Source organism: Salvelinus alpinus, chromosome 6, assembly GCF_045679555.1.
Source record: "Salvelinus alpinus chromosome 6, SLU_Salpinus.1, whole genome shotgun sequence".
In the NCBI taxonomy this organism is placed as follows: Eukaryota; Metazoa; Chordata; class Actinopteri; order Salmoniformes; family Salmonidae; genus Salvelinus; species Salvelinus alpinus.
This window is the reverse complement of record NC_092091.1, coordinates 60,093,524-60,106,661: the sequence shown is the minus strand read 5'-3', so window position 1 is coordinate 60,106,661 and position 13,138 is coordinate 60,093,524. Positions and strand designations below refer to the sequence as shown.

The 13,138-nt window shown below is 41.1% G+C and overlaps 1 protein-coding gene across 1 annotated transcript; it reads right to left on the bottom strand.

The window, feature by feature from the left end:
• Window positions 1-10,210: 10,210 nt before the first annotated feature.
• Window positions 10,211-12,432, bottom strand: LOC139579032 (E3 ubiquitin-protein ligase TRIM39-like). Its single transcript, XM_071407243.1, has 2 exons — window positions 12,284-12,432; window positions 10,211-11,988 (listed from the first exon to the last, which is right to left on the bottom strand). Exons 1-2 carry the CDS (start codon window positions 12,423-12,425, stop codon window positions 10,361-10,363), a joined length of 1,770 nt encoding a protein of 589 aa, XP_071263344.1. The 5' UTR covers window positions 12,426-12,432; the 3' UTR covers window positions 10,211-10,360.
• Between the last annotated feature and the right edge of the window lie 706 nt (window positions 12,433-13,138).

The window sequence follows — 13,138 nt, the reverse complement described above, 5'->3', positions numbered from 1 at the left end:
TGCTGACATTGAATATAGCTTAGGGTTGAGGGTATTTCATTGATTTCAGACTCTCCTAAACCACTATTCCCAACATCTTATACCCCATAGGTCGTAAATAAACCATTTTTTAACTGATATAACTTGTATAATTATTAGAAGGCTGTGAAGCCCATAGCCGAATGTCTTCAGACTGAGCATTTCTCATCTTTTATTTACGGAGAGCAATTTCCATTTTATAACAGGTAGTGTCCATTTATTGACAGTAGTGTGTTGATTAATTATTGCTTTATTCAGTAGAAAAACAGATTATGTATGAAAATGCCAAATATTACCAAAAGCTAAATCAAGCAGAGATGTACGACTATTTAGCCATCTTAATCATTACTGAAACATACAAACTACAAACATTTAAAACCAGTTAAAGATAATGAATGCATGACAACTAGAAACAAAGATTTTATGAAAAATTATTCATACAATAGTGATGAGTTGGCTATAACATGACTACACACAAAGTGAGTGTATGCATATGTGTGTAAGTGTTTGTGTGCTGGTGTGTGTGTATTATGGTGTGTATTATAATTTCCCATCATAAAAAAAATATATATCCCCATTCCCCAATCAAATACCTTCATCGATACCCCCCCCCCCCCGCCCCCCTTAAAAAATCCATATTTTTTCTCCATTCTGGCAACCCTCATCAAATTCGACATAGCCTTGTATAAAATGCATTTTGAAAGAAATGGTGTAATGTAAAAGAAAAAGTGGAGCCTTGTATTAAATGCATTATGAAGAAAATTGTATAATGTAGGCGCCACGAAATATGAATATATATTGTGAAGAAAATCCTTTAGGCCTAGTACTGCCTACACGAAAAAAGGGCCTTTCTGACTATCAGTATCCCAAAGTATTAAGTGAAAACAAGCATAGAAAACAGTATTGGCATTAATAATTTTAAAAAATACGTAAGGCTACAATTATATTATCATTATTTCGGTGAGAACTTGGTTGTTAACACGTTTAGTTTTTTTATATAAATAATTGTGGGCCATAAAAAAAGCCAGTGTAGAACACCATTGCCCATCATGCATTGCTTTAATAACTTTCAAAAGACTGTTGAGAAAGTTTTCCCCCCAAAAAATGTATTTTCCTATGAATGAAGTCACACAAAAATATGTCTTGTCCTACGAATGAAGTCGCACAATTTTTGGGGTCTTTTCACATGAATTAAGCCACAACAAAAACTCACAAAAACGCATGAAATCTGCTAAAATACTTTTTGTACATATTTGCACAAATTGAGTGTGAGATTGTGTTGCTTCTGTCGGATCTGACAATTAATCTTGATGGTTGTACTGTCGTCTCAAATGAAACTGTGAAGGAACCTGATCTCTCTTTTGACGAACATATCAAGACTATTTCAAAGACAGCTTTTTTCCATCTACGTAACATTACAAAAATCTGAAAGTGTCTGTCCAAAAATGACGCAGAAAAGTTAATCCATGCTTTTGTCACTTCTAAATTAGACTACAGCAATGGTCCATTTAATAATCTTCAGTTAGTGCTAAACACAGCTGCTAGAATCTTGACTAGAACCATATTTTTTTATCATACTACTCCAGTACAACCAATCTACACTGGCTTCCTCTTAAGGCTAGGGGTGATTTCAAGGTTTTACTGCAAACCTACAAAATATTACATGGGCTTGCTCCTACCTATCACTCCAATTTGATCCTGCTGTACATACCTACACGTACGCTACGGTCACAAGACGCAGGCCTCCTTACTGTCCCTAGAATTTCTAAGCAAACAGCTGGAGGTAGGGCTTTCTCTTATAGAGCTCCATTTTTATGGAATGGTCTGCCTATCCATGTGAGAGATGCAGACTCGGTCTCAACCTTTAAGTCTTTAATGAAGACTCATCTCTTCAGTAGGTCCTATGATTGAGTATTGTCTGGCCCAGGGGTGTGAAGGTGAACGGCCAGGCACTGGAGCGACGAACTGCCCTTGCTGTCTCTGCCTGGCCGGTAACCCCTCTCTCCACTTGGATTCTCTGCCTCTAACCCTCCACATCATAAAAGCAGACCAGACCCTCCTCATAGTCCACAAACACCCCCACCTTCTGGGGCTTCTCTCTCAGAGAGAGGAGGATAGAGTGGGAGGTACAGGCATGGTACACATTTCCATCCCTTAGTATCACAGTCCAGAGTCCATGTTCAGGGCTCAATATGATAATCCCCTTCCTGTCTATGGACTCTCTGGCCACTCCTAAAGTCCACTTAGTCATCCCCTTAACAATCACCTCATAGTAAAATCTTCCTGAGGAGAAGCCATCCTTTCCAAGGACAAATCGATGACGGTCAAACCTTTTGAATTGTCAGGAAGATTCTGTGGTATGTCTCCAGTTCTCACTTGTTTCCCATCTTCAGACAGGATGAGTTCAGGATGTGTTGTATCAGGGTCCAGAGTCACATCCACTGCATATTGCTGAATCATCTTCAGTTTGACTTCAGGCAGCTTCTCCATCACTTTATTCAGTATCTCCTCCAGGTGAGACACAGCTCTCCTCACAGTCCCCACACACAGATAACTGTGAACACTGATCTCAGACCAGTCCTTGGTGGGTTGAGGTGTGCACGCTATGGATAGGAAGCTCTGGAGAAGTTGGAGGTGGTCCTCAGTATGTGAGAGCTGCTTCAGATCAGTCCTTCTCCTCTTTAGCTCAGTGATTTCCTGCTCCAGCTCTTTAATGAACCCTTCAGCCTGCCTCTCTACTGCTTTCTGCTTCTCCTCAATCACCTCAATCAGCTCAGCCTGGCTTTTCTCAATGGAGCGCACCAGAGCAGTAAAGACTTGTACACTGTTTGCTATCTCTCTCTTTGCATCTCTCTTGCTGAGATCTACTGAGAGTTTGATGTCTTTAACCTTCTGCATTCGTTCCTGGATAATCTGCTGCACTTCCACCTCAGTTTTCCCCAGCTGAGCCTTCCTCTCTCCACACTCTTCCTCTATAGGGACAGTGTCATGAGTCTTGTGGTCTGCCTCAGTGCAGAACTGACACACACAAGTCTGGTCAGTCCTACAGAACAGCTCCAGGAGTCTGTCATGCTTCTTACACATCCTGTCTTCCAGGTTCTCCACAGGGTCAATCAGTTTGTGTCTCTTTAAGGGTGGGGCTATCTGATGAGGCTCCAGGTGAGTCTTACAGTAAGAGGTCTGACACACCAGGCAGGACTTCAGGGCCTTTTTGCTTCATCTCAGTGCAGACGTCACAGGCAACTTTTCCAGTGAACACATCCAGACATGTAGACCACAGGAACTGCTCTTCAGACAGGAGACTGCTGGGGGAATCCATATCTAGACAGAGAAGGTGGAACTATAAATGATTTCCTTGAATGAGTCAGCTCTCGATAGTTTCAGTGCCACTGTCAACGCTGCATTTAGAGACTCTAACCAATGTTAATTCAAGTTGTTTAACCATACAACAGACAGTATAAATTAGTCAATGTACAAAATAAAGTTCAACATAGGTACTGTAGTCGAAAACAGGAGAAAAGAAAACCGGTGAATAAAGGAATTCATTAGAATACAAGAACTCAGACTGTGGAATGCATCTTCACCGGCCCTTGTAAATCTGTACTCACCTGTATCTATGTGTGTAAAAGAGTGTGGGCGCTTTCTCCGATTTATTGGTACTGTAGTATAAAAAAACAGACTGAGTAGATGGATGTCTTAACAGATTTTCCAGAAGAGATTGAGACCATTTGCTTGTGTGGTCAATGTACAGTACGTTTTTACACTTCAGTGTCACTTCTGTAAAGTGACGTTGACATGCTGCTCCCCACCCAGTGCTGCTCTGTGCTCTGGAACAGAATTAACCCTTCACATGTCTGATCTCTCTTCATGCTTGATACATTCTTGATACAAAAGTGTGAATCAGAAATGTTAAACAAGGAAATACTGCAGATGTATTGAAGGTTTCCTAAAACCATCAACTACAATAGAATTCACAGGGGATGAACACATACTGTCAGTCTAGGTAGATTTGATCCTTAATTAACCTTTTATCGCATTGGGCTAAATCAGGGTCACATAGAGTCCTTTCTTGTTAGTCTTAAACAAATCCACTTTAAAACACAATTATACACCTCACACACATGGTATGGGCTCAATTAAAAAGAAGACACGTGTACCATGTCAGATATAGAGTTGAAATGTATTCCGTTTTTAGTTTGCATCCCAAAAATTAAACTTTATATACATCACAGAAGAGTTAAATATAACAAAACTGTTTGACATAGAAACATCGGATTTACGGCTTGTTTTTGGAAATAATGTTTATTATGAATTATGAAAGTATGGAAAATATGAATAACATTCCACCCATGAGGCCACTAGGTCATTTGACTGCAGGAAAGGGCTACATAAGCAGCAGGAAATATCCCAGATGTTGCCTTTAAACATATTCCCTTTCACTTCTCTTATGACAACTACCATTTTACCAAGTCAGGCCAGACAAAGGGTGGAGAACCAAAGCTGAATGTATTTTCTGTTGTAGGAACATGTCTGTGCACGCTGAATGCTGAAAGCCTGCATCTGCTATTTGTAGTGCCTGAAGAAGTGTCTAACGTACCTGAATCAAGAAAGGGTTTGATTAGAATCAGATTGATTGTCATCTGAGTTGTTGATTATCTTTACTATTACACGTAATATCATTGACAACAATCTATTTTACTATACAATGGAGTCTCGTTCCAAGATGACAGCAATCACACATTGTTATTGATGATACTTCTGTCTCTTTTTTTGTCTGTTTTCACCACAGAACGCGTACACGGCGACAGCGATCAACAGCACTAGTTTATGTACGTCGGCGCGTGACGTCTTCCTCATCCTAGTACAGAATGTCCTCAGAGTGGCCAACATCAACACCGTGAGGGACTTTGTCCTCTTCCTGGGAAAGGTAACAGCCGCACAGCGACGCCATTTTAGGATTGTTTATTGTCTGTTCATTATTTGTGTGAATCTATTTGTCTATTGTGAAGGAAATTCACAGCAAGAGAAGCACCTGAATGCACTCATGGCTCGTTTCTATGTTCACCAAAATGACAATCTGTTTCTCTGAATTGCCTTGCGAAAGCCTAACACTGCAAGATTATATTTTATAACCTAGCTAGTCATGTTGGCAGTAGAACAAGCTTCTTTTTGGACTGCATAGACAACAACAGTAATTGCATGATGGCAACGAAGCAGGGTTGCGTTCCAAAGAAAACAACTACAAGTGTACTTGCTCTAGTTCCTCAACGGCACAGCTAGGCGAGCTCAAAAAAGCACCTTATAGTTAAATACTTTTCTTTGTGTCCTATAAGTGCATTGAAATTACTTTGGAGATGTGTGTGGCCACTTAGAGACATCAATTAGTCCTCTCATTCAAACCCTTGTCATTTTTTTTGTCTTATGTTGCACCTACCCTACATTTCCAGGAATTTTCTTGTCATGATACTGAATGTAACAAATGAGGCGAAAAATACAGTAATATTTTATCGATGGCAATTTGAATGCACAGAGATACCGTGATGAGATCCTGAGGTCTACTGTCGTGCCATTCATCCACCGCCATGACCTCATATTCCAGCATCATAATGCACGGCCCCGTGTTGCAAGGATCTGAACAGAATTCCTGGAAGCTTAAAATCACAGTTCTTCCATGGCCTGCATACTCACCAGACATGTCACCCATTGAGCATGTTTGGGATGCTCTGGATTGACGTGTACAACAACGTGTTAAAGTTCCTGCCAATAGCCAGCAACTTCGCACAGCCATTGAAGAGAAGTGGGACAACATTCCACAGGCCACAATCAACAGCCTGATCAACTCTATGCAAAGGAGATGTTGCGCTGCATGAGGCAAATGGTGGTGTCATGGAAATACTACACGACATGTCGTGGAAATACTACACAACATGTCGTGGAAATGACCACCAGGGACCCTCAAAGTCAATCTTAAATGAATCATCTTTTATTATTAGCGTTCTGGAGAGGTTCCAACCTACTCTATGCACCACAATACACATGTCAATCAGGAGCTCTGCTGGGGCAGTTCCAGCAGTTGTCTTATACCCGGCTACACACAGACACGTTATATTTTGCATAATTAAGTCATCATTACCATTTTTTTTCATACATGTGACCGACCAAACTGGTTCATAACATGCAACAGACCAATACTGGCACGGATCCCTCCGGACCTTTCATTACGCACACTGGTTTCCAATTCCACTGATTAGTACTTGTATAAGTGTGCCCTTTGGTTTCCATTGGGCTGTCCAATATTGTTACAATGGCCGTTGGTGCGTGTGAGTACCTGTGCTGTGTGTTTTGGCTTTCGTGCCATTGTGGATTGCGCAGATGATTACGCTTCCCGTCCTGTGTGTTAATCATTGTGCTCATGTTTTTTATTTAAGGTACTCCTCGCTCTTTTGTTTTGGGTTTCTACCCTGTGTTTTGTTATGTGTTTGTTTGGTCTTTGTCCCCGTGCCTTTAATTTGGGCTTAATAAAAAAAACTATTACGCATTCCTGCGCCTGTCTCCCGAATCATTTATGCCAACGTGACAAATACCTTACAAGGCTTCTTCTCTTTAAGCTGAGATCTTGAATCTGAGATATATTTCGTTCTCAAAACAAAGTTCTTGGCGTACTGCCAAATTGAAGCTACTGATAGTGAGGATGTCACGATTGACCATGGGAGAGAGAGAGGACCAAGGCGCAGCGTGTAAAGAATACATCTTCTCTTTATTAAGGAGATGACCAAACGAAGCAAAACAACAAACTAGACGACCGTGAAGCTACAACCGAACAAAATGCAAACATGCAACCTAGACACAGACCTAGACAATGACCCAACAAAAACATGATGCCCATGGCTGCCTAAAATATGGCTCCCAATCAGAGACAAATGAAAGACATCTGTCTCTGATTGAGAACCACTCAGGCAACCATAGACATACCTAGAACATTCACTCAACCATAGACATACCTAGAAACATTCACTCAACACAAACCCATAAACTAAACCCAACACCCTCTTTTCCATATAACCAACCAAAACGAGACAAAACACAAACATTCACCATGTCACACCCTGACCTAACTAAAATAATAATGAAAACAAAGATAAGGGGGGACTTTTTCAGTCAGTCACTTACATGAACACAGAAAAAGGTTATTAGAAAAGCACATGAATAGAACACATAAATTAGTTATTAGAAAAGCACAAACATAAAAAATGTCCTGTCACGACTTCTGCCGAATTTGGTCCCTCTACTTGTTCGGGCGGCGTTCGGCGGTCGACGTCATCGGCTTTCTAGCCACTGTCAATACACTTTTCTTTTTCCATTTGTTCTGTCTGTCTTTTCACACCTGGTTTCACTCAACTAATTACTTGTTTATTATTTAACCCTCTGTTCCCCATGTGGTATTTTGTGAGTGGTTGTTTTATTGTCTTTTCGGTCTGTCATAGTGTGCGTGTATTTGTTACTTTGTATATTTGACATTTTGAGTAAAAGTACGTTGATTACTCATATCTGCTGTCCTGCGCCTGACTCTCTACACCAACTACACCTAGGACCCATTACATGTCCAGCACAGTGGTCACAACAGTAATTATTTATCATGAGAGGACAAACAATAACTAATAATGCTGCATACTCCAAGAAAGGTTCAAATCTAATTGGTAAAAATTATTATACATTGCTGAAGTATAGTCACTTTTGAGGACACAAGCTCAAATACACATGTCGTAACGTTGGTCATTATTCTGACGACTGATATTTATTGAATAATTCACTGTGTTTATAATTACGTGATTAGATTAATCAGGCAACCATGAGCTCAGTAACATGGGGCACCATGAGAAGAGTTTGTTTAATGAGTTAACGTTTCCCAAATTAACTCAACGAATATCAGAGTAACGATTTCATAGCAGTCAGCAATTAATTAATTTCCTCTTAAGTCTCGTTCTGGACGTTGCATAATTCTTAAATCTGCACAAACCCGGGTCTCACTAAATGATTATTTATTTACTAACAAGCTAAATAATAATATAAGATACACATACACAAACACACAGTCCAGGCTATTGACTAGAACTTAATACAATGAAACAGGTCCCTAGCGGACCAACACAATATGACATGTGTTACACAAGATGGGGATTTAGAAAGAGAGAGCGAGAGAGAGAGAGAGAGAGAGTGCACCAGAGAAAAGCACACTTGGATACATTTGTAAACTATGCTTAGTTTAGCCCTGACACCTTGCCCCGAACTGCCGCTCTTATGGGTCAGAATTATAATGATGTAATTACTTGTTGAAGGTCTCCGTTGAGTATCTCTTCGTGGACCGAGTTCTGCTTACTGGGCGGTTCGACGAGGCCTTCTCCGATGGAGGCGTCTCCTTCGTTACCAGGTGTAAGTCTCTGATTGTCCACATGATGTCAGTGTACTTCCTCTTAGTGGTCTGTTTCCTTGCACTCGTTTTGTGAGAGTGGACTTCTGAGGAGGATAATCAGCCGTGTCGTCGCTACCAGCTTGGGTAGAAGGGCCGTGTAGACAACCGATGATTTGAAGAGAAAAACAAGCTGGATCTTCTTGAATTCCCCTTTCTTAGATACAGTAATCAACCATAGCCTTGATTGTTTAGAGGTCCTTTGTCCTCTTGCGTTTGTGGGGTTATGACTATCTTAGATCAAGCTGCAGCTGTGGTCCGTTTTAGTCTGGTATGTCAATTCTTAACTCACATGTTTTATACCCCCGGGTCACAAAGGGGCATTTCTGTCTTTATGGCAAGTTATCTGGGGCATATCTAGTTACAAGGCAAGGTATCACAATGTACTATGCTCTCGTTAGACAACTAAAATAATAGTTAATTGTTACAAAAATATTCTCCTTGATCTGGATATTTTCAACACAACGCACAGTATGTAAACATGATGTACATATTATGAAAACTCTTCAAGTGACAATTTTCCCATTATAACGTTGTCATTTAACTCCCTTTCTACCTCTCCCCCTCTGCGGGAGTGTGGGGTGTCTCTGTAGGACTGTGATCCATGGTAACCTGACCTGAACAGGCCAGTCATGATGTGCAGGCATAATTAAACTGACAATGGACTAGTCTTTAGGGTGTCTATAGCTAGGTTTCCATCCAATTGGCCACAGATTTTCATGTGAATATTCTAAAATCTTCATAAAACAATATGCAAAATCAGAGTTTCCTTTAGGAAAACTTGGCGCCGGACAACATGACAGGAAAGATTTAAATTTACCGGACATTTGAGGAATTTTGCTACATCCAAATATTTTGTATAAAGATAAGCATTATATTGATAGATAAAGGAGTAACTCTGGTAGGCCTGAATCAGTCCTCCTCACCTCAAGTTCAACAGTTGAAGTCAGTTGGAGCGCCGGGGCTGTCACGGGTCCCCCTGGTGCTGCTGCTCATTCTGTGCACCAGTTCCGGAGGTCTACGTTGCCGGTCTCTAGGCTTCACTGAACTGTCTCATTAGGCACACCTGGTTCCCATTCCCCCTGATTAGTGATTGTTTGTATGTGCCATTTGTTCTCCATTGTCTTGGTCGATTAATGTTCCCATGTCCGTTGGTCTTGTGAGTACCTATGCTTTGTTGTTTCGGCTTTCATGCTGCGTGTAAGATGCACTTGTTATTTCGGGTTTCGTCCTGTGTATTTATTAGAGGTTTAACCTCGGTCTATTGTTTGGGTTACATCCCTGTGTTTTGTATAAGTGTGTGTTTTGGGGGTTACATCCCTGTGTTTTGTATAAGTGTGTGTTTTGGGCTTCGTCCCCGTGCCTTTTAGTGGCATGTTGTAATTTTGGGTGCAGTATTAAAAATTACGTATTCCTGCGCCTGTCTCCAATCATTTTTACAACGTGACAGGGGCGCACTGCCTTCATATCATTGGCCTGCAGTAGCTAAAGCTTAATAGCCACACCATACCAAACCTTCCCCAAATGTTTCTAAACTTAATTAGGGTAATATCAAAAGTAAGTCAAGACATTGTGTATTTAGAGACAATATGAGAAAAATGGCGAATGTAAACCAGGGACAAAATGCACTACCCTCCCCTGTGCCCTACCCAAAGAAAATAAAGGTTGGACAACCCTCCCCTATTTTGTGGCACCCCTCCCCCAGTAATATTCAATCTGTTCTTAAAGAGTAAAGAAGTTTCGATTTTAAATTCGTTATGAGATTTCAGAGGACATCCATGGAAATTCTAATCACATGTCATGTAAGCTGACTAAATATATTTAATGATTTGTGAATGTAATTAGTTAATTAACTGTTCCCTCTGCATTGTTTAATCAGTATGTATGATTGACAGGAGCGATGATGAGAGGGGCTGAGTTTTGACCATCATCATTATCAGATGGGCCGAAGAATGGAAAGAGTTTCTCTGTAAAGGTGCAGCCAGTGTAAGAGTAGATATGAGACTTGGCCTCCACATTGTAAAAGGAGACCAGACCCTCCTCATAGTCCACAAACACCCCCACCTTCTGTTGCTTCTTTCTCAAGGAGAGGATGAAAGGGGGGGAGATCCAGTTAACATTCTCATCCCTTCGGGTCACAGTCCAGAGTCCATCCTCAGGACTCAGTGTGATATTCCTCTTCCTGTCTATGGACTCTCTGGCCACTCCTAAATTCCATCTAGCCTTCCCCTTAACAATCACCTCATAGTAAAATCTTCCTGAGGAGAAGCCATCCTTTCCAAGGACAAATCGATGAACTTCAAACCTTTTTGAATTGTCAGGACGATTCTGTGGTATGGCTACAGTTCTTACTTGTTTCCCATCTTCAGACAGGATGAGAATGGAACATGCTGTATCAGGGTCCAGAGTCACATCCACAGCATACTGCTGAATCCTCTTCAGTTTGACTTCAGGCAGCTTCTCCATCTCTTTATTCAGTATCTCCTCCAGCTGAGACACAGCTCTCCTCGCAGTCTCCACACACAGATCACTGTGAACACTGATCTCAGACCAGTTCTTGGTTGGTGGAGGTTTGTATTCTAGGGATAGGAAGCTCTGGAGAAGTTGGAGGTGGTCCTCAGTGTGTGAGAGCTGCTTCAGATCAGTGCTTCTCCTCTTTAGCTCAGTGATTTCCTGATCCAGTTCTTTAATGAACCCTTCAGCCTGCCTCTCTACTGCTTTCTGCTTCTCCTCAATCACCTCAATCAGCTCAGCCTGGCTTTTCTTAATGTAGCGCACCAGAGCATTAAAGACTTGTACACTGTTTGCTATCTCTCTCTTTGCATCTCTCTTGCTGCGATTTACTGAGAGTCTGCTCTTTTTAAGCTTCTTCAGTCGCTCCTGGATAATCAGCTGCACTTTTGCCTCAGTTTTCCCCAGCTGAGCCTTCCTCTCTCCACACTCTTCCTCTATAGGGACAGTGTCATGAGTCTTGTGTTCTCCCTCAGTGCAGAACTGACACACACATGTCTGGTCAGTCCTACAGAACAACTCCAGGAGTCTGTCATGCTTCTTACACATCCTGTCTTCCAGGTTCTCCACAGGGTTGATCAGTTTGTGTTTCTTTAAGGGTGGGGCTATCTGATGAGGCTCCAGGTGAGTCTCACAGTAAGAGGTCTGACACACCAGGCAGGACTTCAGGGCCTTGCGCTTCATACCAGTGCAGACGTCACAGGCCACTTTTCCAGGTTTGGGAGGGGGCCCATCTCTATCTTTATCTCTCCTGTTTTTAAATGTCTCTACAACCTTTCTGAAAGTTGTGTTGACACGAAGCTTAGGTCGTCTGGAGAACTTCTCCTGACACAGTGGACATTGGCACAGGTCCTTGCTATCCCAGTACTTTGTGATACAGGCCTTGCAGAAGTTGTGTCCACATGAAGTGGTGACTGGCTCAGTGAACACATCCAGACAGATAGAGCACAGGAACTGCTCTTCAGTTAGGAGACTGCTGGAGGAAGCCATATCTAGACAGAGAAGGTGGAACTTTAAATTATTTAATGGAATGAGTCAGCTCTCGATAGTTTCAGTGCCACTGTCAACACGGCATTTAGAGAAGCTAACCAATGTTAATTCAAGTTGTTTAACCATACAACATACAGTATAAATTAATTAATGTATTAGTCAATGTACAAAATAAAGTAGAATGTAATGTAGAAGAAAACAGGAAAAAAGAAAACCGCAGAAAAAAGGAATTCATTAGAATACAAGAATTCACCCAGTAGAATGCATCTTCACCTGCCCTTGTAAATCTGTACTCACCTCTATCTGTGTGTAAAAGAGTGTGGGCGCTTTCTCCGATATATCGGTACTGTATACTGTAGTAAAAAATATATAGAGACTGCGTAGCTGTCTTAAAAGAATTTCCAGAAGAGTATGAGACCGTTTGTTTGTGTGCGCACATATATAGTATGTCTATACACTTCAGTTTCACTTTAGTAAAGTGACGTTGACATGCTGCTCCCCACCCAGTGCTGCTCTGTGCTCTGGAACAGAATTAATCCTTCACATGTCTGATCTCTCTTCATGCTTGATACAAAAGTGTGAATCAGAAATGTTAAACAAGGAAATACTGCAGATGTGTTGAAGGTTTCCTAAAACCATCAACTACAATAGAATTCACAGGGGATGAACAAATACTGTCAGTCGGTAGATTTGATCATTAATGAATAACCCTTTACTGCAGTGGGCTAAATCAGGTTCACAGAGTATTTCTTGTTAGTCTTTAACAAATCTACTTTGAAACAAAAGTCTACACCTCACACACATGGTTATGGGCTTAACACAAATACTACACATATACCATGTCAGATATAGAGTTGAAATGTAATACATTTTGAGTTTACATAACAATATTACACTTTATATACATCACAGAAGACTGAAATACAACAAAACTGTTTGGCACAGCAACACTGGATTTTAGGCTTGTTGAAACATATGAATAACATTCCACTCATGAGGTCATGAGGTCATTTTGACTTCCCGAAAGGGCTACATAAGGAGCAGGAAATATTATTTTCAGATAATTCCTTTAAACATACTCACTTTCAATTCTACCAAGTCATGTCAGACAATGGGTGGAGAACTAAAGCTGAATGTATTTTCTGTTTGTAG